Genomic DNA, 27,029 nt, shown 5'->3' with positions numbered 1-27,029 from the left:
TAAAAGAGCTACGACCTTGCGGATGGTCTCATTCGAATTCTACGGACGAAACTAAGAGAAAACCGTTGGAATTATCCCGATAGAGCCAATGGGAGCCGAGATATCGAACTTTAAAGTTTGGAAATTTCAATTTTTTGGGTACCTCCCACCCTATCGATTTTTTCACAAAAAATTTTTTTTTTCGAATTTGAACTAACAACACCAACGACTTGTTCTCGTCCCAACAATCCCGAAAATACCGGGTTTTGGGGGTCTACGAGCAGAAATAAGGGAATGGGAGCACTTTGAAAATTGCCAAATATGCCACTTTTGACGATTTTTTTGAGCCCAAAATTCGCCTCCAAAAAGGCCAGATCTCAGCAACTAAAAGAGCTACGACCTTGCGGATGGTCTCATTCGAATTCTACGGACGAAACTAAGAGAAAACCGTTGGAATTATCCCGATAGAGCCAATGGGAGCCGAGATATCGAACTTCAAAGTTTGGGAATTTCAATTTTTTGGGTACCTCCCACCCTATCGATTTTTTCACAATTTTTTTTTTTTTTCGAATTTGAACTAACAACATCAACGTTATTATCCCGATACAGATAGACACAATTGCCACACTTTCCTAGTACAATTTTATTTATATTTGGAGAATAATATTAAACCATCCCTACACCAGCTAAATCGAAGATAACAGTACAAGGTTTTTACCAACTTTATTACCATAAGCATTGGACAATGAATAATAAATAAATTATGAGATGAATTGATTCAACTCCTGTTCATCCTGTTGCCCCATCCCCTCCTGTGTTCATCTCTATATTCATCCCGAGCTCTCATCCTTGCAATTAGTTCCTCATCATCTCTCTCTTCTTTATTTTCAGTCTCTTCTTCTTCCTGATCCTGTTGGTCATTCAATGAAATACCTGCCAATGAGGCTTCCTGAAGACTCATGGCTCCCCCTTTTGCCTCCCTGGGTTTATTGGGATCCGGAAAAGCCCCTTCTGCCACCCTCTTTTCATAAAACTCATCCACAGTCATGGTGGGTAACGAGGGGTATCCAGCCCCATAAACTGCCTTTTGTGCAGCATCTTTTGTGATGATTATCGGTTTCAGGGGGGGCGGGGGTGGTCTTTTGGGCTTGGGTGCATCCTCCCTTTTCACTGCGGCCATGTGCTCCAAAATCGGTTTTTCCATGTTGATGCTCTCCAACTCATCCACCACATCATGGATGAACACCCGCAGCATGGTGAGGAAATATTTCCTCTTGATGTCCTCGTCTGCATGTTCGTTTTCCACGTTGGTCTTTAAATTGTTCAGATGCTCTTTGAGTTCCTTGTGCTCCCGGTACTTTTGAATTTTGTTGGCTCGCGTGTTTACGGCCATAGAGAGCAATTCAAAGTCGGTTTTTTTCGAGTTATCAACTGTTTCTTCTGGTTTATTAAAGTGATAATTGCTCAGCTTGTAGCCGTTGGTTCTTTGCAAGAAATCTTTGAAATAAACTTCTGCTATTTCGACCACCTCCTTGCGTTCCCTGGAGGTCAATTTCGCAGTGAGAAAACCGAGCAGAGCGGGGAGCAGGAGGTACTGGATGTCATTAGTGGCCAGTTCGTCCAGTTCCTCGTTTTTACTGAAAATATCCGCGAGTGACACCAGACGAGTGGCCTGTTCCAGGAGGGCGATCCCCTTTTGCACGTCCCTTTGTATCTGGGGACTGTTGGTCGGCTCGTTACTATTGGACACTTTATTGTACAGATCGAGCCCCTCGTGAAAAATCGTATGGAGCGTTTGGGTGACGTCTTCATCCGGCTTAGAGCACATTATTTATTTGTAATTTTAATAACTTGGGATGATGTAAACAAAACAGTATGATGATGAGAACTTCTGTCACAGTGAACGTCAAAATCATATGGGAAACATCATATCGACCATTGGTCTCCTTTCTACTAAGATGTTTTGACGCGTCACTAAACGTCATCCAGGTGTTGGGGAGGGGATGGGTCCATGTGTCTTTGGCCAACTTCCACGTCGAAAGCAGCCGCTCTAAAGCTTTCGAAAAATACGCCATTTGAGTCTCATTCAGTTGATTCTCGCCATTTTTTCGGTCTTGACGCGATTTCTTGTGAAAAATGAAATACTTTTTCTTATTTTCCCTGTTGGTTTTACCGGTCGTCATCTTCATGGTGGACAACCGTAAGTACAAGACCCATAAGAGACCTCACCTGTCCTTCCCAATAACAAATTACGAAAAAAACCCTAAACATATGTTAATGTAGGTAAAATGGTGGCTTATGGTGCAGAAGAAGACCCCATAGACGAGGATGAGGCGGATGTGGAGGGAGAAGAAAACGACGTAACGGCCACAGAAGAAAGTGAAGAAGAAGAAGAGGAGGCCCTTTCCAAGGCCTCCCCGGATGCCGACACGATTTTACTGTTTGTGAAACCGGCTTTGCCCCAGGGGGCCTCCCAGTTGGAACTGACCGCTGGCACCCCCGTCGAATTTCTTGTGGGTTTCCGGAATAAGGGACAACAGGAATTCGTGGTGGATGCCATCGATGCCTCTTTCCGCTACCCCATGGATTTCAATTTCTTCATTCAGAACTTTTCCGCGATTCCCTACAATAAAATAGTGAAACCGGAGCAGGAGGCCACATTCTTTTACAGCTTCATGCCCTCGGAAACGTTCGCAGGACGCCCCTTCGGACTGAACATTAACCTCAATTATCATGATGTTTCCGGAAATGCTTTCCAGGAAGCCGTTTACAACGAAACTGTTCAAATTGTGGAATTGGATGAGGGATTCGACGGGGGAAACGTTCTTTTTGTACATTTTCTTGGCTGCAGGAGTCGTTCTGCTGTTGGTCATTGGACAACAGACTCTCTTGTCTGTAGGGAAGAAGAGGCCAGCGGCCAAGAAATCCGCACCAGTTGAAACTGGAACCAACAATCCAAACAATGTGGATTACGATTGGTTGCCTGCTCAGACTTTGGCCAGTTTAAGTATGTTAACAACAGGGGGGGTGAGTTTTAATGACTCATTCATTTGTTTCTTTGTTAATTTCAGACAAGGAAAAGGGACAAAAGTCTCCCAAAGCCTCCAAACAGCAGCAGAGCCCCAGGCAGCGCAAAGTGAAACGGTCGACTGGATCAGAGTAAGATGTAGGACAGAGAAAACATTCATTTTGTACATTTTTCAGTCCATTGAAATCGTTTTCATTGTTGAACAACATTTTTTTATTTATAATTATTTTTTTTAGTGTTAGCGTTGTGATTTATTATTTCTGTTAATGTAAATAAGTTAAAAGAAAGTTAATTTACCATAATGGTAATGGCAATAGACCTTTTTCTAATAAAAAAAACCTCGGAAAACAGTGTGTTTTGATTTCAAATCTCCCGCCTTAGATGAGGGTGACATCTAGCGCCGAAACGTTGAACCAAAACTGTACAATAGTAGCAACCCTGCTGAAGATAACATGGACAACCTTGTTTGACTTCGAAAGCAAGGTTATATATGTCCAAACTATTATGTCATATAAGTTAACCCTACTTTTGCACATGTGATTATTGTTGTTTACTACTATTAGAGAAATTAGGCCTAAAAATGAATTCCTGGGACGAAGCAAGCATTAGTAGCATGGAAAGTGAACCGGAAAAGCCTCTAACAGGCGAGAAAAAGAAACGTAAACTGGAAAAAAACGTGGATTCTAATGATGACAATAAAAGATCTGTGGGAAAAAAGGTGTTGAAGGGCCAAAAGAAAAGTTCAGCGGACAAAACGCTGCAGGTATTGAATTACGTGAAGGCAACGGAGCAGTTGTACAACAACAATCTGTTCAGGCTTCAGTTGGACGAGCTGTTGAAGCAAGTAGAAATTAAAAACAAGAGAAAAAATGCTCTAAAAGTGTTTCTGGACCAGTTCAAAGAGATTCTGGACAAGCTTAAGCCAGCCACTGTTAATAACACAAAAGAGTTACAGATTTTAAACATAAAAAGTGATCAAGAAACAAGTTTGAAATTTGAAAAACCCATCGACATAGAGTGTTTTGGTTTGTATGAAAACAATTGTTTGCCCGGACCAGTTTTGGAAGCCTGCATCAACTTGACCATGCCTCGGACATGTTTCCACATTAAAGACTTTTCAAATAACAGGTATTTTGTTAAAAGACTCTTGTATTTAACACAGATATTAAAACATTTGCCTTATGAGCATAAAAGACTGGAATTCCATAACAGTAACGTCTTATTGCCTGTGGTACATTTGCAACCTGGAGTGGATGATGATAAGTTTATTATTAAAATATTCGTCACTCCTCCTGAGGACTATTTTAAAGACGAGAGATTCTTACCGAGGGTAAATAATATGAAACAAGATTTATTTGAAAGTGGCATAAAAGATTTGGAGGTATTGAGAGTTTCCCCGACAGTTTTATATAATTCCGCTTTGGCATTTGATGTTACTTTACACCGAAATTGGAGATTTATCGTAGAGACTCTTAAGGACCAAGAAAATGTACAAAAAGGGGTGAAACTGTTGGGCATCTGGCTCAAGCAGCGCCACCTGAATGTGGGGTTTGGCAGTTTCTCAACTGATTTGTTGGCGTATTATGTGGCGTTTTTACTAATTAAAAAGAAAATTAACAACCTGATGAGCCCTTATCAGATCATTAGGAACTTTTGGAGTTTTTTTACTTCGACCAACCTGGGGGAGTGCAACTGTTTCGGGAATTCCCAGCATGCAGATTTGTTCAAGAGCAGTTTTAAAGTGAATTTAATTGATCCAAGTGGCTGTTACAATTTGGCTGCTTTTTGGGATCCGGATCATGTGAAGAAAGTTAAGGAGGAGAGTCAGAGGGCGCTGGAGTTGTTGGACAGTTGTAACCCACAAAAAGACGGTTTTCAATGTTTGTTTTTGACCAAAATGCCCATTTGTTTGCAGTATGACGTAGTGATTGAGTAAGTGATTCATAAGTTGTCTAAGGGTTTGTTAATTCTTTTTATTTGGAAGTATTTCAGAGTCCCTACCATTAAGGGATGTTTTCAACACAACGAACCAACAAAAGACCCATTTTATTGGGTATGAGCAACATCACCGCACCGAGGAAATAAAAAATTTACTTAAAAAGGGCCTGACCAACAGGTTTCAGTTAATTGTCCCTTATAGATTTATAAAATATCCAGAAAAACGTGGAAATTCTGTCCTGGAAAAGGTCCAATTTGGGATCAACTTAAACCCAGAAACCTGCTTTAATTTTATTGAAAAGGGTCCCGCTCTAAGTGATTTCGTCAACGCAGAACAGTTCAGGCAATTTTGGGGGCCGTTAAGCAGCGACAGACGGTAAACGCCCCCCTCCCCTTTCATCCCTGTGCCATTTAATTCATCCATCGATTCCCCCAACAGGTTCCGAGATGGCAGCACCCACGTAGCGGTTTATTTCAAAACCACCACCGCACGCGGCAAACGACACATAATCAAACGCATAATCAAGTACGTGTTGACTGAAAAACTCAACTTGAAATGTCAAGTTCACTATGACGACTTTGACGTTTTCCTATTGGCCAAAGGGATTTTTAGTGCGGGTCCCGTGGGAACCAACGAGGAACCGACAAACAAATGCGTCACTGTGGCGGACCAATTGGGACAAAAGTTGAGAAGTTTCAAGTTGCCCCTGGGCATTTTCGGAATCCAGGGAGGCTCAGATACTTTTAGGTACCACCATCACGAATGGGAAAGTTTCTTGGGAAATTTCTTAAAACAATTGATTTCAGTTATTGTCAAGTGTTTCCTTCGGTGGCATCCAGAGGGCTTGCACCGTCTCGTCCAGAAGAAGTCAAAGGGAACAACATCATTTTTCCTAAACAATTGGAAATGGTACCGAGGTACATTGAACCGTTAGAGGTGGTACTGAAAACTGGTATGGAAATTTCTCTGTGATAATTCCCATCGATTTTCATGAAAATGGCTCTTTTAAAGGGAACATTATCAACATTTTCAGAACAAAGCTCCAAGTGGCCCAAAGACCCGGAAGCTCTTAAGAGCGTTAGAACCTCCTACTTCCTGGAAATCTCCAAACTGTTGGCAAAAGAAAACATTTTATCCAACGTAATCCAGGATTTCCTGCAAATTTACTACGAGGGACTCACGTTTCGTTATCGCATCTATCTGCCCCATGAAACCCATTTACACAAAGAGCCACTGAAGTACCTGAAGAACCTGAAAGTGCTCCCACAAGTCAACGCGTCATTAAAAGGGTACTAACGTAAATTCTTCAATAATGTCATCAGAGAAACTTAATGGAAAATTTAGTTTACAGCAGCAATTTCCCAGCTACGGCCCTGGCACCGCTCTAATAAAAAGATGGCTGCGAGGTCACATGATCGACTCCCACCACCTGCCCGACCCAGTGATAAATTTACTGAATGCCTCCCTGTACTTGAACCAGTTCGGGTACCCCCACTCCTGCTCGCCTCAACTTTCTTTTATACGATTCCTGAAGTTTTTCGGGGAATTCGAGTGGGAAACTCAACCGGTTTTAGTGAATTTCAACGAGCAACTGGGGGAGAACGAGATCAAAGAAGCCGAACGGAATTTCCAGGAAAATCGGGGTTCTTTACCCCCATTGGTTCTTTTGGTGCCCTATGACGACACGGGGATGATTTTCACAAAAAAAAACCCGAGCCGGGAAGTAATGGGCATGGTGAAAGCCCTTTGTCAAGCGGCGTTAGATCTGGTGGTCAGTCGGGTCGAAAATTGCCACTTGTTTGACTTAAACGTGTGTAGTACGATTGATTTATGATTTGTGTTTTATTGGGATACTTTTAGGCCTTATTCGTGCCGAAATTGGAGGGTTTCAACGTTTTAATACACCTGAGGCCCCAAATGAACCCCAGGAGACACGAACAACTGATCAACAACGACGATAAAATCCAAGTCCAAGAGTACAAACACCATAAAGGGGAAAAAATTCCTATAATTGGATTTAACCCAGTTGATTTTTATTTAGAGACTTTAAGGGTAATTGTTTACTTAAAAAAGAACATCAAAATTAAAATAACTTTAACTCTCGGTGATTTCAGACCAATTATGGACATTTTGCCACATTTTTCCATGACACCTATGGGGGAAACGTCATCGGGTTGCTATGGAACCCACAAGTAACCAAGGGAACCCCCGCCAAACAAAACAACTTCCAGGGGATGACAGTAGATGGTAGCAGTAAACTTGTTTTCAACGAAGATGCCTTAATTGAGGATTTTTATGCCGAGGGCAAGGGTATAGTTGAATGGATCGAGAAAAATAGTTAAATAAATAAATTATATCTATGTAATTAAATCTAGTTTTATTTTCAAAGTGAATAATTTACATCTTTTCAATGACTAGCTTGTCGGTTTGGTACATTTGGCTAATGAGGGCCTGAAATTGGGAAAACAATTAAATAATTTAAGAGAGAAATCAAGCGTCTGAGACCAACCTGTCTTTTAATCAACTCCAAACTCTTATAAGCTTCCTCTAATTTATTATTTAAGACGTGCGAATCAGTTACTCCCTTATTTTCCCTAAAAGCATCTCGAACTTTCCTAACTGCATAGGAACTACTCAAGAAAAACCAGAAAATTATTAAAAACTCACAAGAATCTCAGGAACTGAACTCACCGGAAGTTATATGAGGAGAATTTCTGAGACTCCTTGAGGAGACTCTTGTACAAGCTCAATATTTGACTTTTGGGGACCATAATTAACCTCAAGGCTCTCAATATAAACAAAAAAAAAAATAACGAGGTTAGAATGCAAGACAAGGAGGTTATGATTGACAAACAATACAGTTTCCTGTAATTTAGTACAATAATTTACTCGCAGATGTCCCCACACAATAATTAAAAGAAATAATACCAAAGAAGAATCAGTATATATATTACAGTTTACATAATATTAACCAAAAAAAAATGTCACAGTGTAGTACTCTAAATCAATCATTTATTTATCAGGGTTTACATATTTTATTAAAAAAAAAACTGCAATGCTAGAGTGGCACAGCAATAACTTTAACTACAGACCTAAAAACCTAAAAAGAAAAGAATAGATTAGCATTAAATAATGCAAAGTTACCAAAGACTCACCTTTTAAATGAGGAAAAAAAAGGGTTTAAGCCTTTGTCAGTTGGTGCCTCAGTACGAGGAATGGGGCACCAAAGGCTGACCCAAAAAAGACAATAAACAAACCGGTCAGCTTAAACCGATTGTTGATGTCAAAGGGCAAATTCTACAATAAAATCAGCATAATTAATAAAAAAATGGTCCATTTATAACAAACCCTCTAAAGATGAATGTTACATAACAAACCGTACCGCGCCTGGAAAACCCCCGTGGCTGGAGTTCCTGACAAAAGTGGAAATGGCATTTTTCGCGAACAAACTGCTTCTCCCGATCATTTTCGTTGAAGAAAATTTGATGAATTTACGAGAATTTTTAATAAAATTGGTAAAGAAAAACGATGTGGCCGTGGAAAACTCTCTTACGTGACCATCGACGAAATGTCACTTGTCACTTTTGTCATGTTTACTCGAGCCGCGTATAGATGGAGCTGCACCGTTACAAGGTCACTTAACCCCGCAAGGCACTTACCAAAAAAGAATCATTTATGCATTAAATAAATGATGGCCACGCAGGGTATCCAGAATCCCGTGCCAAAAAACAGGATAAACATCATTGCGCACCTGTTAGGGTTCCCCACGCATTTGCGAAAAGGCATACTCTATAAAAAATACTAATTAATAATAATTGGGGGAGGGAAGAGTAAAGTGGACTTACCGAGCCGGGGGTAACCCCCGCGTGCGCCATTTGCCTTAAAAAGACCGGATTTACGACGGTTTTTTTGAAATTCAACAGTTTTCTGGCAAACATTTTTGACAATTAACGAGAAAAAAACAGTTTGACTTAAGTCACTTGATAATAAACAAACACCACCAGTCAATCACTCCTTAACAACACACAAAAAAAACACAATTATTTATTTATTTCCCGCCAAAAAATGTTGTTTACATAAAGGACAATAGGGAGAGTTTCTGATGCATTGTTTCAAACAGTTGGGGTGGAACAAATGCCTGCAGGGCGTAATCCGGGCATGCGACATTCTGTTGAGACAAACTGCACAAATGTCATCCCAATTATCGATATCTTCATTAGTGGCCACCTGGAACTGCGAGTACATTCGCTTCTCCTTCTCCAAATTAATCCAACAATTGAAATACGCGTCCTTCACCCTCAAATACACCATGAAATAAAAAGGCAACAGCTGATAAGGAGAAGAATTTAAATAACAATTGAATCCGCCAACGGCCACGCCCATCGTTATAGCCAACACGTTCATCCCTAGAGGGACATAGAGATGCTCCAAGTGGTCCAGGCCAAGCACCCCAATCAGCTGAGAGACGATTTCCAAGAGGCACTTTTCAGTGCACAGAAAATAAATGAAAGTGATCAGACTGTAAATCAAAGAGGGCTGGTAATTGATGCCCTCCTCCCTCAGGCAGAGGATCACCACGACAGCTTTGGCCCACTCCAAGAAAATCCTGCAGAACCACTTAAAATAGTTGAAAAAGGACGGAGAGATGGCGGATATGGTTCTCGCTCTATTCCCCGTGTAAATATCTCGAGCCCTGGTGGCGAAATAAGCGAAAACCGAGTAGAACAAAATGGTGGTCAGGGCGACCACGAAGGGCTCGTCGATTTTTTCGGCCCTTAGGGGCAGCAGTCGGGTCCTATCGTAGAACAGGGAGTAGCACAGGAGGTAGAAGTTGACCTGGAAACGGGGTCCATGAGGATTTTTATGGTTTATTTGATTATTATGGAGGCCTACCTGACATACGAACCCGTAAACGTGGTACAGTTTGATGAAGAACTGCTCCAGGTCATGGATTTCCTCGTATATTTCCATGGCGAGGTACCCAAGTAGTTCTAATAATCTTCCAGGGTGCCATCCTTAAATATCGTTTAAATTAAACGTCAGTTGAGAGGAGGAGAAGAAGAAGAGGGAACTTACTCAAGCCAGGGTCATCGTCATCGGATTCAGAATAATTGTAAAAGAAGGAGGCCATTTTGTTACAGAAATTTTGGATGATGTTGGGAAAATCGAAACTAATTCATTGTCGTGGGGGTTGACAAGGTGTCAATTTTTAGATTTAAGTTCATTATTCGGAAGGGTGTTCACAAAATTAAATTTTGAAGGGGTTTTAGGAGGCCTCAGATATTTTATAAGTGTTGGAAAAAACATTCGAAAGTCAATGGTTTAGTGAGGAAATCATTCAAAAGTTGACAAATTTCGGTCAACAACCCCGAGCACCACTCTACCACCCCACTGCTCAATTCACAACTTTAAGGAGCTATATCTGAGAACCTGTTATTTGTACAGCTTTCCCAGTGGTACCAAATTAATTAAAAGATCTGAAATATTCTAGAAACATTGGAAAAATAATATGAAAGTCACTAGTTTTCCCAAAAAAAAATTCCAAAGTAAGCCATCCGCTGTTTAATTTTTTATCCAGAAAATCATTATTGAATCGCAACTTTGAACGCCCATATCTCAAAACCTATTAGTTCTATAACTTTCCCAGTGGTACCAAACTATTCAAAAAGTTTTAAATATTTTGAAAACGTTCGAAAAATAATTTGAAAATTACTAGATGTTCCAGAAAAAAATTCCAAAGTTGACCATCCCTTACTCAATTTTTTTCTAGAAAGTCATTATTGAATCACAACTTTGAAAACCTATATTTTAGAACCTATTAGCTGTACCACTTTCCCAATGGTATCAAATTAATCAGAAGATGTCAAATATTCTGGAAATGTTGGAAAATTAATTTGAAAGTCAATAGTTTTCTCAAAAAAAAATTTTTAAAGTTGACCATCCCCTACTCAATTTTTTCCAGAAAATCATTATTAAATCACAACTTTGAACGCCCATATCTTAGAACCTATTGCTGGTACAAATTTCTCATTGGTACCAAATTAATCAAAAGATGTCAAATTTTCTGAAAATGCCGGAAAATTAATTTGAAAGTCTACAGTTCTCCCAGAAAAAAAATTCCAAAGTTGACAATTCTTAGTCAACAATCCCCAGCACCACCCTACCGCCCACTTCATTCGATTTTTCTCAAAAAAAAAATGAGTTTTCGCATATGTTTTTTAAAAAATTAATTTGTCAAAAACTTACCAGCAACAAAGAAACTAATGCACAACATCATTTTATAAATACCTTTTGGCACAGGATGGGATTCAATTAATCAACTCTCGCGTCTATTTTTGCGCAATAAAAAAACACAATTTTTTGTAAATTTATTTAAAAAAAAAAAAACTATTTTAGATCTTGCCTGCACTCCGGCCTGTCAGCATTCGAGGGCCAATTGCAAATATTACTTACAGTATGATAAACTAAACCGGCTTGACACGAAAACTCTTTCGGTTTTCCATGATCACATCGGTAGTACTAAAAAACAATTTAAAAAAATCAATCACAGGTGGTACCCATTTATAAAAAAATTAAGTACCTTAGTACAGTCCACATGTGGCATAAAATCTCCCTTACAACTAGTGGGATAATCGATTTCATTGGTTGATTCTGATGTGGTAGAAGATGACGATGTCGATGGTTTATTAGTAGTACTAGGTCGAGGTTTTTTTGTAGTTAATTTTTCCGTGGTTGTCGAAAATTGGGTGGAAGTACCAACCGATGTGGTACCGTCAGAAGAAGGGGTGCTTGGAGGCTTCGCCCACTCAGGCTAAAAAAAAACCACCAAGTACAACGGTCGATATCGCGTATAGTAGGCCCCAAATTACACGGAGGACCTACTAGAAAAACGCCAGGCCGGAAAATTGCTTAAAAAAAATTATTTACCCTTGGGGTAGTGCTAATTGTAGGCTCGGGTACTTTGTACCCCTTCATGTTGGCGTGCAAAATGTGCAATAAAACATTTTTGGGGCCACAGATGCCTTGGAAGTCGTCCATGTCTATAGACCAAGTCATCGCCCCACCGTAACCCTTGGACTTGATGAAATCCATTTTTATTTGGATACTTTCTGGGTCTTCGTAGCCCACCCATTGGGTACCTACGAGGCAGACCGTTAAATTGGTATCAAGAAAGCTTGATGGCACTTTTTTCTAAGTTGCGTATTAAGGGCAGAAAAAAATTGAAGAAATAAAATATCTCAAAAAATTGGCTCTAAATTAAAAAATATTCTTCTCTCAAATGGTTTAAGGGGAGAAAATGTGTTAGAATTACTATAAATGAGTTTCCATAACCAAATATCAAAATTCAAAAAAATTGGTTTTGGGTCAAAATTTCTAAGGTATACCCCAGGGAAATTCTCCAAAAAATGGTTTTTATTTTTTTTCAGAAAATCTTTAAGACTTAGGAAAAAATTGTTTTAATAAAAGTTGTTTGGCTTGAAGAGAGCTACCATTTAAAAAATATTTCATAATTTTATGTGTGACCATTTTTACAAAAATTGCGAAAAACCGATTTTCATATTTTCCCAATTTTCTCTGGAACTATGGAAAAAAATGGGGGTTTTTACTTTTGCATAGGATTCTATGTAAAGGTGCCTAAAAAAAAGCTAAAATACTTTTTTGCCCTAAATTGCATATTAAAGGAGTTATGAGGGATTTTTGAAAACCAGCCCAAATTTTGGGTCTAAAAATTTCGAAAAATTGAAAATCTCAAAAAATTTAAAAACAAAATTAGTACATGATAAAGCATTAAATTAGCATCAAAAAAGCCTTATGACACTTTTTTCTAAACTTCGTAATAAGGACACAAAAAAATGTTGAAAACAAAATTTCTTAAAAATTGTTTTAATTTGTTTTTTTTTAGAAAATCTATGGGGACTAAGAGGAAAATCGTCTTTACAAAAGTTGTTCGGCTTGAAGAGAACTACCACTTGCAAAATATTTCACATCTTTATCTAGAAGAACCATTCTATTTAAAAGATAAATACGACAAAGTACCTTTATAAGCGTAAGGAACCATGCCAGCCTCGTCCCACTTCTTGGTCCAAGTGGTCTCCTTATTGTCCACCTCCTCGCAGATTTCATAGTAGGCCAACATTCCAGTGGCGTTCGTATAGGGTCCAGGGACGCCTCCTCCCGCCTCCTTATTAATATAAGTACCCAGATTATAATTGTTATTACCCTGACTCAAAGTGAACGATCGGCCATAAAAGGGCACCCCAACGATCAATTTTTTCGGGGAACACCCGTAATTTACCCACAACAACAACCCATCGTTTACGTTAAGTTTCTCATAAGCCCATTGGTCGTGGGGGCGCTTATAGAGGGCGCTGTGAGTATCAGCGAACCCCGCCCAGTTTCCTCTCAAGTCGTACGTCATCACGTGAACGGCATCTAAAAGTCTTTAAAAAAAAAAAAAAACAAATTTTGGGAGGATCATCAGGGACGAATCGTTTTGATTATTATTACTCGCAAAGTTCTGGCACGTGATAACCCTCGTCCAGCCTAAACTTGGCTACTGGCACCGCCATAGTGATCTCCCATCCTTTTCCCTCTTTAAGGAAGGCGCGTCTTAACTCTTGGACAAAGTACAAGAAGACGTCTTTGTCGGAGAACTTGCCGCCCCGATCTGCCGCCCCCGGATACTCCCAATCCAGATCGAACCCGTCGAACCCGTATTCGTTCATAAAACTGACCACGCTTCGAATGAAATTGTCCCTTCGGGCCTTATCGGCCACCATGGCGGAGTACTTTTCGCCACCCTCCGCCCAACCCCCCACCGCCACCTGGAACTTGACGTCCGGATGTTTTTTCTTTAATGCGGTGAAGTTTCTGAAGCCGTTTTGCTCAATATCAAACTAAAAAGTCGAATGTGAAATTTATAAAAATCAATGAATTATTAAATAAATCAAGAACCTCTGGATCGATGATCAGAATATCCCAACTCTTATCGTCCACCCCGATAAAGGAATAAACGACGTGGGTGCACAGATCCACCGGGATATCGTTCATGGAGTAACTCCCGATCCCTGGACGGTAAACGGCCCAGGTGCCCCAATAGCAAACCACCCTGGCATCCTCAGAATCCCCCCCTGGAATTATTTTTTTTTTAATAAAAAAAAATCCAAATTAATTCAAACTTACTTGCGAGGTAAACGGTGCTGGCAAGCAGCAAAAGGGTTGATATGAGACACTTCATTGGCACTGATTCACAAAAAACGAATTTGAAGAAGAAGATGATGATGGTACCATCGCCGGGGTACTGGCCTGGGCTGGCACCTCTTCATTCATTTATAACCCATACGCGATGGGTTAAATTGTTTTAGTTGTGGGGCAAAATTTCCCTCAATTTAAGAACAATTTCGAAAATTAACCATTTTTTGAAGGGAGATTTTCTAAGGAAATTGAAGTTTTTGATCAAAGAACTTTAATAAAATTCACGCGATTATTAAGAAAATCGACTTTAGGCCCTTCTGATGGTGCGTTTGGCCCGCAGCGCTCGCGGAGGCTCGTTGGTTGACATTTTTTTTCAAGTCATCGACCATCGCGGTGACGACCCGCAAGAAGATGCATAAATGTAAATATTTAAATTCAACTCTCGTCCATTCCTCCATATAGAGGCGGAATTTTTATTACGTTATTTATATTTTGCATTACAAGGAAACTGTTCACGAGGTTATCGTTTCTATTGTTTTTTAATTATTGTTTCTATTGTTTTGGACCTACAATTTAACGTAGGCTCGAAGCCACGAGTAGGCAAAGGGATGAACGCAGTATTGGGATTGATTTTCGAAAATTGCTCAAAAACTAAATATTTCTCAAAAAAATTGTAAAGACATAAAATGTGCTCTTATCCTTTTCCTACCCAACGCTGTTTAAATCACCTTTCTATCTCTAATAGGAGAAGAGTTACAGTCAATTTTGTTACGACGCAATCAGAATTGCAACTGTCGACTCCAATTTCCGAGAATTTCTCGAAAACTAATCAATTCTTAAGAAAATTGTTAAGACATAAAATGTACTCTTATCCTTTTCCTACCCAACGCTGTTTAAATCACCTTTCTAGCTACAATAGGAGAAGAGTTACAGTCAATTTTATTACGACGCAATCAGAATTGCAACTGTCAGGTCTAATTTCCGGGAATTTCTCAAAAACTAATCATTTCTCAAGAAAATTGTAAAGATATAAAATGTACTCTTGTCCTTTTCCTACATAACACTGTTCAAATCACCTTTCTATCTACAATAGGAGAAGAGTTATAGTGAATTTTGTTATGCCACAATCCGAATTGCAACTGTCGAGTCTAATTTCCGGGAATTTCTCAATAACTAATTATTTCTCAAGAAAATTGTTAAGACATAAAATGTACTCTTATCCCTTTCCTATCCAACACTGTTAAAATCACTTTTCTATCTGCAATAGGAGAGGAGTTATAGTCAATTTTGTTACAAGACAATCAGAATTGCAACTGTCGGGTCCAATTTCCGAGAATTTCTCAATAACTAATCATTTCTTAAGAAAATTGTTAAGACATAAAATGTACTCTTGGTCTTTTCCTACCCAACACTGTTTAAATCACCTTTCTATCTATAATAGGAGAAAAGTTACAGTCAATTTTATTACGACGCAATCAGAATTGTAACTGTCCGAGTCCAATTTCCGGGAATATCTCAAAAACTAATCATTTCTCAGGAAAATTGTTAAGACATAAAATGTACTCTTATCCTTTTCCTACCCAACGCTGTTTAAATCAACTTTCTATCTATAATAGGAGAGGAGTTACAGTCAATTTTGTTATGACGCAATCAAAATTGCAACTGTCGAGTCCAATTTCCGGGAATTTCTCAATAACTAATAATTTCCCAAAAAAATTGTAAAGACATAAAATGTACTCTTATCCTTTTCCTACCCAACACTGTTTAAATCACCTTTCTATCTATAATAGGAGAGGAGTTACAGTCAATTTTGTTATGCCACAATCAGAATTGCAACTGTCGGGTCCAATTTCCGGGAATTTCTCAAAAACTAATCATTTCTCAAGAAAATTGTAAAGACATAAAATGTACTCTTGTCCTTTTCCTACATAATACTGTTCAAATCACCTTTCTATCTACAATAGGAGAAGAGTTATAGTGAATTTTGTTATGCCACAATCCGAATTGCAACTGTCGAGTCCAATTTCCGGGAATTTCTCAAAAACTAATCACTTCTCAGGAAAATTGTAAAGACATAAAATGTACTCTTATCCTTTTTCTACCCAACGCTGTTTAAATCACCTTTCTATCTATAATAGGAGAGAAGTTACAGTCAATTTTGTTACGACGCAATCAGAATTGCAACTGTCGGGTTCGATTTCCAGGAATTTTTCAAAAACTAATCATTTCTCAAGAAAATTGTAAAGGCACAAAATGTACTCTTGTCTTTTTCCTACCCAACACTGTTTAAATCAACTTTCTATCTATAACAGAAGAGGAGTTACAATCTATTTTGTTACGACGCAATCAGAATTGCAACTGTCGGGTCCAATTTCCGGGAATTTCTCAAAAACTAATCACTTCTCAGGAAAATTGTAAAGACATAAAATGTACTCTTGTCCTTTTCCTACATAACACTGTTCAAATCACCTTTCTATCTACAATAGGAGAAGAGTTATAGTGAATTTTGTTATGCCACAATCCGAATTGCAACTGTCGAGTCCAATTTCCGGGAATTTCTCAATAACTAATCATTTCTCAAGAAAATTGTAAAGACATAAAATGTACTCTTATCCTTTTCCTACATAACACTGTTTAAATCACTTTTCTATCTGCAATAGGAGAGGAGTTATAGTCAATTTTGTTACAAGACAATCAGAATTGCAATTGTCGGGCCCAATTTCCGGAAATTTCTCAAAAATTAATCATTTCTCAAGAAAATTGTAAAAAAATAAAATGTGCTCTTATCTTTTTTCTACCCAACGCTGTTTAAATCACTTTTCTATCTGCAATAGGAGAGGAGTTATAGTCAATTTTGTTACAAGACAATCAGAATTGCAACTGTCGGGTCCAATTTCCGAGAATTTCTCAAAAACTAATCATTTCTCAGGAAAATTGTCAAGACATAAAATGTGCTCTTATCCTTTTTCTACCCAACGCTGTTTAAATCACCTTTCTATATATAATAGGAGAGGAGTTACAGTCAATTTTGTTACAACGCAATTAGAATTGCAACTGTCGGGTCCAATTTCCGGGAATTTCTCAAAAACTAATCAATTTTCAAGAAAATTGTAAAGACATAAAATGTACTCTTATCCTTTTCCTATCCAACGTTGTTTAAATCACCTTTCTATCTATAATAGAAAAAGAGTTACAGTGAATTTTGTTAGGAGACAATCAGAACTTAATCGTGGAAGAAGGCCACTAGTCAATTAGATCTACTGAACGAGATTTCTTGTTGATATTCAAATGAAGGAATGATAAAAAAAAAAGTAAGAAAGAAAGAGGAAGGTCCCACCCTCACGTACCCACCTTGAGTCCTGAAGGGTACCTCAAGGCGCCTTCCAAAAATTAATTAAGCAAAAAATTTGAAAGTCTCTTTCTTTCTTTTGGACCTACAGTTTAACGTGGGTTCCGAACCACGAATGGACTCTATATAGACAAAATTGACTCTAGCTAAAGGAGTTTTTGAGGTACAAAAATCCTTCTGATATGAAATTATTGGTGAAAAAACGCTCTTTCTTTTTCTATAATTTTTAAAATAAAAAACCAATTTTTTAAGAAAATATTCTGTCCGAACCAAAAACATCCACGGTAGTACCAAGAAAAAAAAAGACGTTCTTCTTCTTCTTCGTCTTTTTCTTCTGGTGCTGCTGCATCAGTTCAAAGACCCCCAACCGAACCGGTTTAATTGAATTTAATCTCCGCGTAATAAATTATTTATATTTCGACCGTCTAACGGTTAAAAGTTGTTGTCGGTCAACAATTAGATTAAAATGGTGGCCTAGAAAAGGCCAAAAGTTGACCCAATATTAATCAGCCTCAATGAGCGAATGCGTCCCCCTCGTTTCCTCATTTTAAACCCGACGACTGGTGTCCCGTTTGTTCCCTTTGTCACTCTATTCATTTTCACTGTCACAAAAAATGTTTATCGAACATTTCCTCGAGGATTTCGATCGTTTTTCCAGCAGTTGGTGGCCCTACGTGATCGCACTCTTCATAAGTGTCATTTCAGCCATAAGGTGCCACCATTAACATCCCCAAAAACCAACCCTTTTAAACTGTATTATTTTAGGGTATACGTGGGCGGTACCCAGTACCAAAACCCTCAAAGAATCGATGGAAAAGTGGTGATTATTACCGGTGGTTCCAGCGGAATTGGCTTCGAAACGGCCAAGAATCTCGCCCAAAGAGGTACCGCCACGTGAGTACCACGCAATCCAGTGATAAATTACGGAAATTTTAGGGGCCAAAGTTATTTTAGCTGTGCGGAGTAAAGAGAAGGGCCTGGAGGCCTCGGAGGCCATAAAAAGGGCCCACAAAGAGGCCCAAGTAACAGTGAAACTCTTGGACATCTCCGAAGTGTCCAGCATTAAAACGTTCGCGGAAGAAATAAAAAAAGAGCACGAAACAATCGACGTTTTAATCAACAACGCGGGAATAATCCATCGACCCTTCAAGGAAACTTTAATGGTGAATTACTTGGGTCCGTTCCTGTTGACCCATTTGCTGCTGGACCAGCTGAATCGTGCCGATAACGGGCGCATAATCAACGTGTCCGCCATGGCCCACTACCACGCCAAACTACAATTGGACCACTTTAATCGAGATGAAAGCATTGACGAAAAAGCCGCTTTTGCTCTGACCAAGTTGGCCCTAACCATTTTTAGCAGATACTTGGCAACGTTGCTCAAAGGTAAATTTTCTTTAGAAAATTAATATTTCGTAATAATCAAGATGTTATAGATACAAAAATCACCTGTAACTCAATGAGTCCTGGCCTGGTGAGGGGTACCAACCACTTGAAGAATTTGCCCCTGCAAAAATCCCCCTGGAGTAGAATGTCAGTGTGGCCCTGGGTGTGGTTGTTTCTGAAAACTCCCCGGCAAGGTTGCCAGACTGCCGTGTATTTAGCGGTAGAACCTGATTTAATGAACGTGTCCGGGTACTATTTTAGGTACTTAATAAATGGCTTTTAATGGATGTTTTTTTAACATTAATTTTTTTTAAGTGATTGTGAGATCAAAGAACCCTCTGAACAAACCAAAGATGCCCGACTGGCCTCGGAATTGTACCAAAAATCTTGTGAAATACTCGAAATTGATTGCAAGAAAATTCTGGCAACAGCATTGGAACCCAAAGATACCAACCATACAAACGACTTTTAACAATAAAACTATTTATTATTTAATCTCGTCCATTTTTCGCTGACTTTCCACAACCACTTTCCCAACTCCGCGTCCTCGAGCGCCTCCTCCCGTTTATAATTGACGAAATACTCCCCGGTGACCTCCGAGACTTCCGGATCTAATGCCAAGTAAACGACAGTCTGGCAACCCTGCCTGGCATTTTTAGTAAACGGATACGACAAGGGCTTAAGGAAGACTTTTGCAAAAAAGCTTTTGGAGAAGGGCATGTGACGTACGATTTCCGTGTCCACTATACCAGGATGAACTGCATTAACCGTCACTCCAGAATCTGGAATTATTGTTTCCTGTCAAATAATGTTTAATTCGACAGGCAAATTTACCTTTCAATCGCACAGCCAACTCTTTAGTGAATAAAATGTTACATAACTTGCTTTGTTCATAAGCCTTGGCGGGGTCATACTCCAAATCACTATTCAAATCGTCTTTTTTTATGGTGCCCCTTTTGTGCGCTACTGAGGAAAGATTAATGACCCTGCTGGGGGCAGAAGCCTAAAATGTCCCCTTTAGAAGAAACAACTGAACAAAAATTCACGACAATACCTTTAGAACATCCAACAGTAAATTGGTCAAGAGAAAGTGCCCCAAATGGTTGACCCCCAATTGCATCTCGAAACCCTCTGCAGTTTTTGATCCCTTTGGGGTCCTCATGACCCCCGCATTATTAATTAAAATGTGCAACTGCTGCTGTTCCTTCTTAAAAACTTCAACGAATTTCCTGATCGAGTCAAGAGAAGCCAAATCACAGGGTCTACAGTAGACAAACTTATTCCTGGTATCAAGGACGATCTCCTTGCGAGCCTAAAACAAACATAAACTCAAGCGAGGGGCTGATTTTCAGCCCCAAATTCAAACCTCTTCACATCTGTTCATGTCTCGGCAGGCCATATAAACTTTGGCCCCCCTGCGGGCCAACTCCCAAGCAGTTTCTTTGCCTATGCCCGTGTTTGCCCCCGTGACGATAACCACCTTATTATGGGCCTCTTTAGGGCCCTGATATCTGTCTCCACCACTCTTTTCCCTAGGGATTTATTACAATGCAACAATGAATAAATGGAAGGGCAGGACTTACTTTAAAAGGGTGGCGAACCCGTAGGTGGCACATAGGGCCGAACCTATCAGCAAGGGCTTAGGAATGTTTTTTATTACATTCATATTCTAATTTTTTTTTTTGAGGTTATGTCATAATGTGTGAATGTAAACAATATATAGGACCTTAGGCATTGCCATGAATTGAATGCAGCGCCATCTGTACGTAACCTTGGCGCTTTTGAAAAAGTATTTTACAGATTCCTTGGATGTTGTTGTCATAAGAAAATTACAGATTCCTTTAATATGATCTTGACAGCTGACGGAAAGCTGTCACTGTCAAAATCAGCTGTTGATATGTCATAGGTGTGCTCAGTGGTGAAGTACTTTTATATTTCTATTATTATTATTATTAAATAATAAATAATCAAGATTTGTTTATTATTTATAAATATTCTCTTAAATAAATTATTGCATAAGGTATATTGCAATGTTTAACGTGGGATTGGGTAATACAGAGATAAAGGGGTAAATTTTCATCAGTGTCTCTGGTTAGGTAAGTGGTGAAAGTAGCTAAGCAGAGTGGACAAAAATTAATCAACATAGAAACTTTATAAATAATTTTATTAAAGGAGCCCTTATAATTAAAAGTGCCCCATAAACAATTTTTCCCTGAGCATTATAACAATTTATCAAGGTTGGTGATGTCATTGTTGTTATGTCCAATTTTTTACCTCACATTATGATTAATTGTATGATTTTGGCCTTGGCATTGAACCTGCCCCTTGTCATATTTCAAGGTAAACCACAACACAGTTGGTATAGGCCAAGAAAATTTTTGTTTATTAAGGGAGAAGCATCCGAAAACTTCTCATTAATTAATAAGTCATATTTTTGTGCGCCTATGAAAGCAATAAAATATAAATGCACTTAAAAAAAATTATATATATATGTTAAATAATGATATTGAGCCTGCCAGGTTGCCAGATTTAGGTCTATTACATTTATTGGGGTAGGTAATAGAAGCCTTATACCCTTTATAATTGACTTTAATTGGAGTAGTGTGGGCTGTAGTGAGATATACTAGCAAAAACTTTAGTCCAGAATGAGGTTTTTACCGTCAAATCCATCCTCAGGAATGTCTTTATATTAGTGTCAAAAATTGTGTAAATATTTTAATTGGTTTCCAAGTTATGATCAAAAATCTTTCCTACTAAACAAAAATTAATGGCTGGAGAGAGAAAATTGCTCTAAAGAGCTCAAAAGTATTTTGAGACACAAAAATTAGCCATTAGTTATACATATTCAAAACAACGTTTCTACCCTGAATTACACCCTCAGAAACTCCTTTATGTCAATGTAAAGGGATATTTTGAATTAGGAACCGAATATCCCTGACGAATTTTTTTTTAAGGCAATTTTATGGGGTCAAAGAGCAACGCCAATTATCAAATTTGATGTGATTTTTATAGGAAAGCATGTGGCAACGATGCACGATTCACCATGTGTTGCAGGACTAGTCAGTCAGAGTTTGAAATCATCATCAGTATAATAATTCTATTCCTGCTGCTGTTGGTTACATGAATTTTCATTTGTTTTTTTTTTTATTAATCTGTGATATTAATTATTATATAAAATCAGTGAAGGCTAGTGAGTGAATGTTGTGATAATCAGAAAAAATAAAATGGATTGCTGGATGCAGGACGTGGTAGGTTTTGTTTTGAAATTATGGACAGAGAGAGAGAGAGTGAAAAAAAATGGTGGAATCCCCCCCTGATTGGGAAAATAAACAAATAAAAGATTAAATTATTTTGTTGATTAAGGTGCAACGTTGGCGCAGGTCAGTTTTCCCTATTCAGTGTGAGTCTGTTGTGCTCTAAATTTTATATTTAGCCCGACATGTGGGTACGTACAAATTTCGTTCAAGGTTAAAAAAACACACACACACAATACAAGAGCCTAAAGTCGTGCAGGATTTTTTCTATTAAACTTTCTATTGTTTGAATAGTTTTCTATGGGTCGTTAAAAGAAAACGGTGATAAAAATCGACCTTTTTGATCATGTCAAGGCTTCAAGATTTTTTTTTTTTTTTTAAATAATTTAAAAGGAAAAAAAAAAGAATTTTTGCGACGTTGTGGGCGTTTAAATATTCATTGTCAAGGCCAACTCCTGAGTGGGATTAAGAGGAGTGCGGCAAGAGGGGCTTTTACTCGTTTTCTCTCTCTCTATTTATTTTGCATTGCCAATCATTGCTTACGTTTATCAGATATGCCAGGGCCGGCCTGTACGCCCGATTTAGATCCACTTGATAATTTCGTTATTAAAGAGAAAAAGCTGCATTATTATATGCAAATCAGATGTCAAACTTACATCTTAATTATGCGTGATGATATTATGGGTTTTGGTACATCATAATTATTTTTTTTAAAATAATTTGCAAAAAAATCCTCTTTACTGCACTGTGGTGCATCAGTTGGCCTTGCACTTGAACCTCACCCAAAGAAAAGATGGAAGTAAAAAAAAAAAGCAATAAAACGCAGGCTCAGTCAAGGTCGACCGCTTTAAAATTAACATTTTTTTTCGCTCTTGCATTTGTGCGCGTTCTTCGTTTGTTTCACCGGATACCACGGAAACAGTTTCCCCAAAAACGATTTTTTTCATTTATTTCGACATGTAGTAGTAATGTAGCCAAAACATGTACCGAAACTTTCCTATTTATAAATTAAATATAGTGATAATACGCCAACCAAAGAAAGAATGATACGATAAGGAACATGAATTAATTATTATTGCTCAACATGCGTCAAAATAGTTTGAAAAGGTCATGATTTCGATATGAAATCAATAATAATAAATTATTATGGCACTTAATGCGTTGCAGGTATCAATAATGTCTTCTGACCCGGGACTACCGATAAAAAAGGAACTGGACACGTTTCCGGACTGTTCGCCGTCCAATAGCGACCTGTATTCACCCACCACTACCACACAGCAACCAATCATAAGCGAAAACATCATACAATCATCTGATGTAACTTTTCACAAAAAAAACTCTTTACTTCTCTAATAAACAGGAGGTTTTTCTTATATTAGGGCCTGGAGTACCACGATACGTACGAAATGATGAAAATATCCCATAGATCCCCGGTGAGCCCCGAGAGACAGTACTGCTCATCAACCACTCAACCACACACAGATTCCGGGCACAATGAGGTGGTCAACACAGTTCTTCAACTGTTTAATAAATAAATAATCGATAAAAAATTCTTCTCTTCAGTTGGACGTGAAACCGGAAGACGACTCGCCCCGGAGGCTGTGCCTCGTTTGCGGGGACTTCGCCTCCGGTTTCCACTACGGCGTGGCCTCCTGCGAGGCCTGCAAGGCCTTTTTCAAACGCACCATCCAGGGCAACATTGAGTACACGTGTCCCGCCTCCGGGGACTGCGAGATTAACAAAAGACGACGGAAGGCGTGTCAGGCCTGTCGCTTCCGGAAATGTTTACGTTCCGGGATGTTGAAGGAGGGAGTGCGGCTGGACAGGGTGAGGGGGGGCCGGCAAAAGTATCGACGGAACCCCGACAGTCCTTATCAGGTTCAGGTGGTGACGGCCTTGAAGCCTCACGTGTTATTGGAGGGTGAGGGTTATTAGAGAATACGAGAGGGCGGTGAGGGTTTGAAAAGAAAAATTGGTCGATTTCCAGATATAAAAATGCTGGAAGCGTTAGTTGCTTGCGAGCCGGACTGCTTGGAAATCAACACGACCTTGGAGGGTTCCAAGCATCGCACCCTGGCGATTTTGAGCGACTTGTACGATCGGGAGTTGGTGGGGATTATTGGGTGGGCCAAGCAAATACCTGGTAGCCAACAATCAATTGACTCGTTAACTATTGATTATTATTTATTCCGGAATTGGCAGGTTTTTCAGATTTGTCCTTGAACGACCAGATGAGGCTTTTGCAGAGCACTTGGGCGGAAATTTTGACTTTAACTTTGGCGTATCGCAGTTTGCCGTTGAGCAGTTTGGGCCGGTTGAAGTTCGCCATGGACTTCACCATGGACGAGAAACAATCGAAGGACTGCGGGGCCATCGAGTTATACCAGACCGTAAGGAGGAGTGTTTTGTTTTATGGATTCTTTTGTTTCTTTAAAGGAATTCTCTCGTAGTGTTCCCATATTGTGGAACGTTTGGAGTCTTTGGCCATAAACAAGGAGGAGTACTACCTGCTCAAGGCTCTGGTGCTCACCAATTCCGACGTGAAACTGGACGAATATCAGAGTTTGAAGAAGTTCAGGGATGGGATTTTGGGGGCCATGTCGGATGCCATAAGCATATTGAGGTGGTTCATACACTCAATTTTCCTCAAAAACATAAATTGAAAAAAAAAAAAATTTCAGACCGAATAATTGCCTGACCCAGATCCAGCAGATTATGCTGTGCCTCCCCGCTCTGAGACAAGCGGATCAGACGGTGCGGAAATTCTGGTCCGACGTCCACAGTCGGGATCTGGTGACGATGAACAAATTGTTTCTGGAAATGTTGGAGGCCTCCAATAATCGGTAGCCATAGAGGGAGGGAGTGGGAAAGAGGGAGGCTTAAATACGGGTCGTTCAGGTTGTGAATTCATTTATTTTTTCGTTGTTGTTGTGTATTAAATGAGAAATCGAGGTTAGAATAATAATGACTACTTATATTAAGCAATTCATGTGATTTTTTTAAGTGTGGGTGTTTTGACAATAAGAAAAGTGTTTGTTCGCCCCCCCCCCCCCGACATGTATATTTTATAGTTGTAAATATAAATTTAATAATGGAAACTGCATTTTTATTTGATAATGGTGTAGAAGAAATTTGAACAGTCATATCTTGAGAAATATCAGTCCAATGACCTTTCTAATGGTACCAAAGGATTCAAAAGGTTCTAAATAATTTAGAACAATTGTAGGAGTTATTTGAAAGTCAACGGTTTTCCTGAAAAACAATTCCAAACTTAACCCTCCTCCCTATGAGTCAATTTTTCCCAGAATATCCAACTTTGAACCTTTGCAAAAACAAAAAATGGAGATTCCATTGAAGAAACCCAAAATAATCAAATTCTATTTAAATTTGAACAGTTTTCGCGGGTAAAAAATCCCAAAGTTGGCCATGATGAAAATTCAAACCTTTTGGCGCCATCTATTAATCTTAAAGAGCAACTACCAAACAGCGAGTGTAAAAAAAGATGACGCTCTATGGACAATTGAAAAATCATCACTTAACCTCACTTTGTAAGTAAGAAGTGGTCCAAACAAGGCGAATAAAGTAAACTAAGACAAACCATGGACCAAATCAAGAAGAAAATCGGCTATTGGTACATGAGGTATTTACTAGTAACCGAATTATACATGGTGGAGAAATGGGAAAGAAACATGTTTCGTATCCTTTTTTTTTTTTTAATAATTTTTGAGTTATTCAACTTTTTTTTTGTTTTTTGCACCTTAACCGACCATAATTAGATTTAATTGCCCTTGTCTTATTGATTGTCTTGGGTGTGTTTAATTACTTCGTTATGGTGGGAGGCATCAGGTTGTTCCGGACAATTTTAGCACATGACTTGAATGTGGAGGAGTCCCCAGTAGTCCACCCAAATTATGGATGAAATTATAAAGAAAAGTATTTTGTTTTGCAATAAACCTTTTGTTTGGTTTTTAATTAACACCTTCAGCTTTTTATTAAATTCCCATTCCCTTTCCATTGTCCCTAAAAAGGATAATATACTCAGAAAGAAATTGACCTCAAAACCAGCCCTAACTCACTCAAAATGCTGCATAGAACATGCTTCAAGGGAGGAAAACGTGTTAGAAATGCTGTAAATTACTTTTGGAGACCAAAAATAAGAATTTAAAAAAATCGATTTTTGACGCAAATTTTGAAGGGGGTACCCCAGGAAAATTTGTTGAAAAATGGTTTTTATTTTTTTGTGGCAAATCTGTGAAGCTGAGAGAAAAATCATTTTAACAAAAGTTGTTGGGCCTGAGAAGATCTACCATTTACAAAATATTTTAGAATTTTATGTATCGAAGTTTTCAAGAAAAATCCAAAAAACCCATTTACATATTTTCCAAATTTTCTTAGCAATTATAAAGAAAATTGGGGTTTTTTCTGCTGGATTAGATTCTATGTGAGGGTTCTCAAAAATTAGCTAGAATACCTTTTTGCTCTAAATTGCATATTAAGGATGTTATAGGAGATTTTTTGAAAATAGTACAAATATTGAGCTGAAAAATTTCAAAAAATTGGAATTTTTCAATACTGAAAAAAAAATTATTGCAAGATAAAACAATAATTAAGCATTAAAAAATCTTTATAAAATTTTTTTCTAAACCTAATAATAATAATTGCAAGAACAATTTTTCTTAAAAATTACATCTACATTTACAATTAATTAAATATCCTTACACACATTGTATATTGGGCTTATGTGAGCGTATAACTCACTAATATTCCTTACATCACAACCTAAAATTCCGGCACTAATTAACCCTTATAATTTAAATAAATAACCCTTATACCTAAAATATATTTCAAATTCCTTCACTACTTACTGTGGCGCCATCTAGGACCGTTTCACTGAACACA

At 38.5% G+C, this 27,029-nt stretch overlaps 10 protein-coding genes and 1 long non-coding RNA gene across 13 annotated transcripts; 5 read left to right on the top strand and 6 right to left on the bottom strand.

Moving 5' to 3' along the window:
- Positions 1–685: 685 nt before the first annotated feature.
- Positions 686–1,885, bottom strand: LOC126747116 (immunoglobulin-binding protein 1). Its single transcript, XM_050455604.1, has one exon. The coding sequence runs from the start codon at positions 1,805–1,807 to the stop codon at positions 758–760; it is 1,050 nt and encodes a 349-aa protein (XP_050311561.1). The 5' UTR covers positions 1,808–1,885; the 3' UTR covers positions 686–757.
- Positions 1,886–1,967: 82 nt separating this feature from the next.
- On the top strand, positions 1,968–3,355 carry LOC126747121 (translocon-associated protein subunit alpha). Its single transcript, XM_050455608.1, is given in 4 exon segments — positions 1,968–2,179; positions 2,263–2,792; positions 2,794–2,986; positions 3,051–3,355. Coding segments are annotated over 4 exon segments (879 nt in total). The 5' UTR covers positions 1,968–2,115; the 3' UTR covers positions 3,143–3,355.
- Positions 3,356–3,527: 172 nt separating this feature from the next.
- On the top strand, positions 3,528–7,316 carry LOC126747113 (nucleolar protein 6). Its single transcript, XM_050455598.1, has 8 exons — positions 3,528–4,939; positions 4,992–5,321; positions 5,385–5,693; positions 5,753–5,898; positions 5,980–6,235; positions 6,291–6,756; positions 6,807–6,998; positions 7,061–7,316. Exons 1-8 carry the CDS (start codon positions 3,588–3,590, stop codon positions 7,286–7,288), a joined length of 3,279 nt encoding a protein of 1,092 aa, XP_050311555.1. The 5' UTR covers positions 3,528–3,587; the 3' UTR covers positions 7,289–7,316.
- Positions 7,307–7,794, bottom strand: LOC126747122 (LYR motif-containing protein 4). Its single transcript, XM_050455609.1, has 3 exons — positions 7,638–7,794; positions 7,456–7,576; positions 7,307–7,397 (listed from the first exon to the last, which is right to left on the bottom strand). The coding sequence occupies exons 1-3, from the start codon at positions 7,715–7,717 to the stop codon at positions 7,344–7,346; spliced, it is 255 nt and encodes an 84-aa protein (XP_050311566.1). The 5' UTR covers positions 7,718–7,794; the 3' UTR covers positions 7,307–7,343.
- A 147-nt stretch (positions 7,795–7,941) lies between these two features.
- Positions 7,942–8,526, bottom strand: LOC126747123 (cytochrome c oxidase subunit 7C, mitochondrial-like). The gene is made up of 3 exons (XM_050455610.1): positions 8,329–8,526; positions 8,102–8,243; positions 7,942–8,046 (listed from the first exon to the last, which is right to left on the bottom strand). The coding sequence occupies exons 1-2, from the start codon at positions 8,410–8,412 to the stop codon at positions 8,127–8,129; spliced, it is 201 nt and encodes a 66-aa protein (XP_050311567.1). The 5' UTR covers positions 8,413–8,526; the 3' UTR covers positions 7,942–8,046; positions 8,102–8,126.
- Positions 8,527–8,976: 450 nt separating this feature from the next.
- On the bottom strand, positions 8,977–10,330 carry LOC126747119 (uncharacterized). Its single transcript, XM_050455607.1, has 3 exons — positions 10,023–10,330; positions 9,840–9,961; positions 8,977–9,782 (listed from the first exon to the last, which is right to left on the bottom strand). Exons 1-3 carry the CDS (start codon positions 10,075–10,077, stop codon positions 8,991–8,993), a joined length of 969 nt encoding a protein of 322 aa, XP_050311564.1. The 5' UTR covers positions 10,078–10,330; the 3' UTR covers positions 8,977–8,990.
- Positions 10,331–11,299: 969 nt separating this feature from the next.
- On the bottom strand, positions 11,300–14,792 carry LOC126747114 (endochitinase). Its single transcript, XM_050455600.1, has 7 exons — positions 14,130–14,792; positions 13,902–14,077; positions 13,455–13,843; positions 12,984–13,387; positions 11,874–12,085; positions 11,527–11,757; positions 11,300–11,465 (listed from the first exon to the last, which is right to left on the bottom strand). Exons 1-7 carry the CDS (start codon positions 14,182–14,184, stop codon positions 11,334–11,336), a joined length of 1,599 nt encoding a protein of 532 aa, XP_050311557.1. The 5' UTR covers positions 14,185–14,792; the 3' UTR covers positions 11,300–11,333.
- A 3,242-nt stretch (positions 14,793–18,034) lies between these two features.
- Positions 18,035–19,371, top strand: LOC126747117 (retinol dehydrogenase 12-like). Its single transcript, XM_050455605.1, has 5 exons — positions 18,035–18,202; positions 18,256–18,374; positions 18,427–18,876; positions 18,927–19,137; positions 19,192–19,371. The coding sequence occupies exons 1-5, from the start codon at positions 18,105–18,107 to the stop codon at positions 19,346–19,348; spliced, it is 1,035 nt and encodes a 344-aa protein (XP_050311562.1). The 5' UTR covers positions 18,035–18,104; the 3' UTR covers positions 19,349–19,371.
- Positions 19,343–20,608, bottom strand: LOC126747118 (retinol dehydrogenase 13-like). Its single transcript, XM_050455606.1, has 5 exons — positions 20,460–20,608; positions 20,243–20,408; positions 19,931–20,188; positions 19,711–19,879; positions 19,343–19,658 (listed from the first exon to the last, which is right to left on the bottom strand). Exons 1-5 carry the CDS (start codon positions 20,540–20,542, stop codon positions 19,357–19,359), a joined length of 978 nt encoding a protein of 325 aa, XP_050311563.1. The 5' UTR covers positions 20,543–20,608; the 3' UTR covers positions 19,343–19,356.
- A 172-nt stretch (positions 20,609–20,780) lies between these two features.
- Positions 20,781–25,228, top strand: LOC126747115 (steroid hormone receptor ERR2). Of its 3 annotated transcripts, none has more exons than XM_050455603.1 (8): positions 20,781–20,972; positions 23,298–23,447; positions 23,510–23,629; positions 23,694–24,051; positions 24,118–24,273; positions 24,333–24,520; positions 24,581–24,753; positions 24,812–25,228. In XM_050455603.1, exons 2-8 carry the CDS (start codon positions 23,307–23,309, stop codon positions 24,975–24,977), a joined length of 1,302 nt encoding a protein of 433 aa, XP_050311560.1. In that variant the 5' UTR covers positions 20,781–20,972; positions 23,298–23,306; the 3' UTR covers positions 24,978–25,228. The 3 variants fall into 3 exon arrangements, with proteins under 3 accessions (XP_050311560.1, XP_050311558.1, XP_050311559.1); XM_050455601.1 differs by lacking the exon at positions 20,781–20,972 and adding an exon at positions 21,937–22,124; XM_050455602.1 differs by lacking the exon at positions 20,781–20,972 and adding an exon at positions 22,233–22,321.
- A 449-nt stretch (positions 25,229–25,677) lies between these two features.
- On the top strand, positions 25,678–26,108 carry LOC126747725 (uncharacterized). The gene is made up of 2 exons (XR_007664359.1): positions 25,678–25,826; positions 25,907–26,108. It is a non-coding gene; the product is annotated as an uncharacterized LOC126747725 (long non-coding RNA).
- Positions 26,109–27,029: the final 921 nt, after the last annotated feature.

Source organism: Anthonomus grandis, chromosome 19 (assembly GCF_022605725.1).
Source record: "Anthonomus grandis grandis chromosome 19, icAntGran1.3, whole genome shotgun sequence".
NCBI classification, from domain to species: Eukaryota; Metazoa; Arthropoda; class Insecta; order Coleoptera; family Curculionidae; genus Anthonomus; species Anthonomus grandis.
The sequence above is the reverse complement of the archived record's forward strand: the minus strand, read 5'-3'. Positions and strand labels throughout refer to the sequence as shown.

Excerpts from the sequence above, each read along its gene's own strand:
- LOC126747116 (XM_050455604.1), bottom strand. The coding sequence starts at position 1,807 with ATGTGCTCTAAGCCGGATGAAGACGTCACCCAAACGCTCCATACGATT.
- LOC126747113 (XM_050455598.1), top strand. The coding sequence starts at position 3,588 with ATGAATTCCTGGGACGAAGCAAGCATTAGTAGCATGGAAAGTGAACCG. Across the intron at positions 4,940-4,991 it reads CAGTATGACGTAGTGATTGA|TATTTCAGAGTCCCTACCAT; the intron begins GTAAGTGATTCA and ends TTTATTTGGAAG. Across the intron at positions 6,236-6,290 it reads GTCAACGCGTCATTAAAAGG|TTTACAGCAGCAATTTCCCA; the intron begins GTACTAACGTAA and ends TGGAAAATTTAG.
- LOC126747122 (XM_050455609.1), bottom strand. The coding sequence starts at position 7,717 with ATGGTCCCCAAAAGTCAAATATTGAGCTTGTACAAGAGTCTCCTCAAG. Across the intron at positions 7,577-7,637 it reads TTCTCCTCATATAACTTCCG|TTCCTATGCAGTTAGGAAAG; the intron begins GTGAGTTCAGTT and ends TTTCTTGAGTAG. Across the intron at positions 7,398-7,455 it reads TGGAGTTGATTAAAAGACAG|GCCCTCATTAGCCAAATGTA; the intron begins GTTGGTCTCAGA and ends TCCCAATTTCAG.
- LOC126747123 (XM_050455610.1), bottom strand. The coding sequence starts at position 8,412 with ATGATCGGGAGAAGCAGTTTGTTCGCGAAAAATGCCATTTCCACTTTT. Across the intron at positions 8,244-8,328 it reads ACGGGGGTTTTCCAGGCGCG|AATTTGCCCTTTGACATCAA; the intron begins GTACGGTTTGTT and ends ATTTTATTGTAG.
- LOC126747119 (XM_050455607.1), bottom strand. The coding sequence starts at position 10,077 with ATGGCCTCCTTCTTTTACAATTATTCTGAATCCGATGACGATGACCCT. Across the intron at positions 9,962-10,022 it reads TGACGATGACCCTGGCTTGA|GATGGCACCCTGGAAGATTA; the intron begins GTAAGTTCCCTC and ends ACGATATTTAAG. Across the intron at positions 9,783-9,839 it reads TTTACGGGTTCGTATGTCAG|GTCAACTTCTACCTCCTGTG; the intron begins GTAGGCCTCCAT and ends CCCCGTTTCCAG.
- LOC126747114 (XM_050455600.1), bottom strand. The coding sequence starts at position 14,184 with ATGAAGTGTCTCATATCAACCCTTTTGCTGCTTGCCAGCACCGTTTAC. Across the intron at positions 14,078-14,129 it reads CAGCACCGTTTACCTCGCAA|GGGGGGATTCTGAGGATGCC; the intron begins GTAAGTTTGAAT and ends AAATAATTCCAG. Across the intron at positions 12,086-12,983 it reads GGTTCCTTACGCTTATAAAG|GTACCCAATGGGTGGGCTAC; the intron begins GTACTTTGTCGT and ends TCTGCCTCGTAG.
- LOC126747117 (XM_050455605.1), top strand. The coding sequence starts at position 18,105 with ATGTTTATCGAACATTTCCTCGAGGATTTCGATCGTTTTTCCAGCAGT. Across the intron at positions 18,203-18,255 it reads AGTGTCATTTCAGCCATAAG|GGTATACGTGGGCGGTACCC; the intron begins GTGCCACCATTA and ends GTATTATTTTAG. Across the intron at positions 19,138-19,191 it reads GTGTCCGGGTACTATTTTAG|TGATTGTGAGATCAAAGAAC; the intron begins GTACTTAATAAA and ends ATTTTTTTTAAG.
- LOC126747118 (XM_050455606.1), bottom strand. The coding sequence starts at position 20,542 with ATGAATGTAATAAAAAACATTCCTAAGCCCTTGCTGATAGGTTCGGCC. Across the intron at positions 20,189-20,242 it reads ACATGAACAGATGTGAAGAG|GCTCGCAAGGAGATCGTCCT; the intron begins GTTTGAATTTGG and ends TGTTTGTTTTAG. Across the intron at positions 19,880-19,930 it reads TACTGTTGGATGTTCTAAAG|GCTTCTGCCCCCAGCAGGGT; the intron begins GTATTGTCGTGA and ends GGGACATTTTAG.
- LOC126747115 (XM_050455601.1), top strand. The coding sequence starts at position 22,101 with ATGGATTGCTGGATGCAGGACGTG. Across the intron at positions 24,052-24,117 it reads GCCTCACGTGTTATTGGAGG|ATATAAAAATGCTGGAAGCG; the intron begins GTGAGGGTTATT and ends GTCGATTTCCAG. Across the intron at positions 24,521-24,580 it reads CCATCGAGTTATACCAGACC|TGTTCCCATATTGTGGAACG; the intron begins GTAAGGAGGAGT and ends ATTCTCTCGTAG.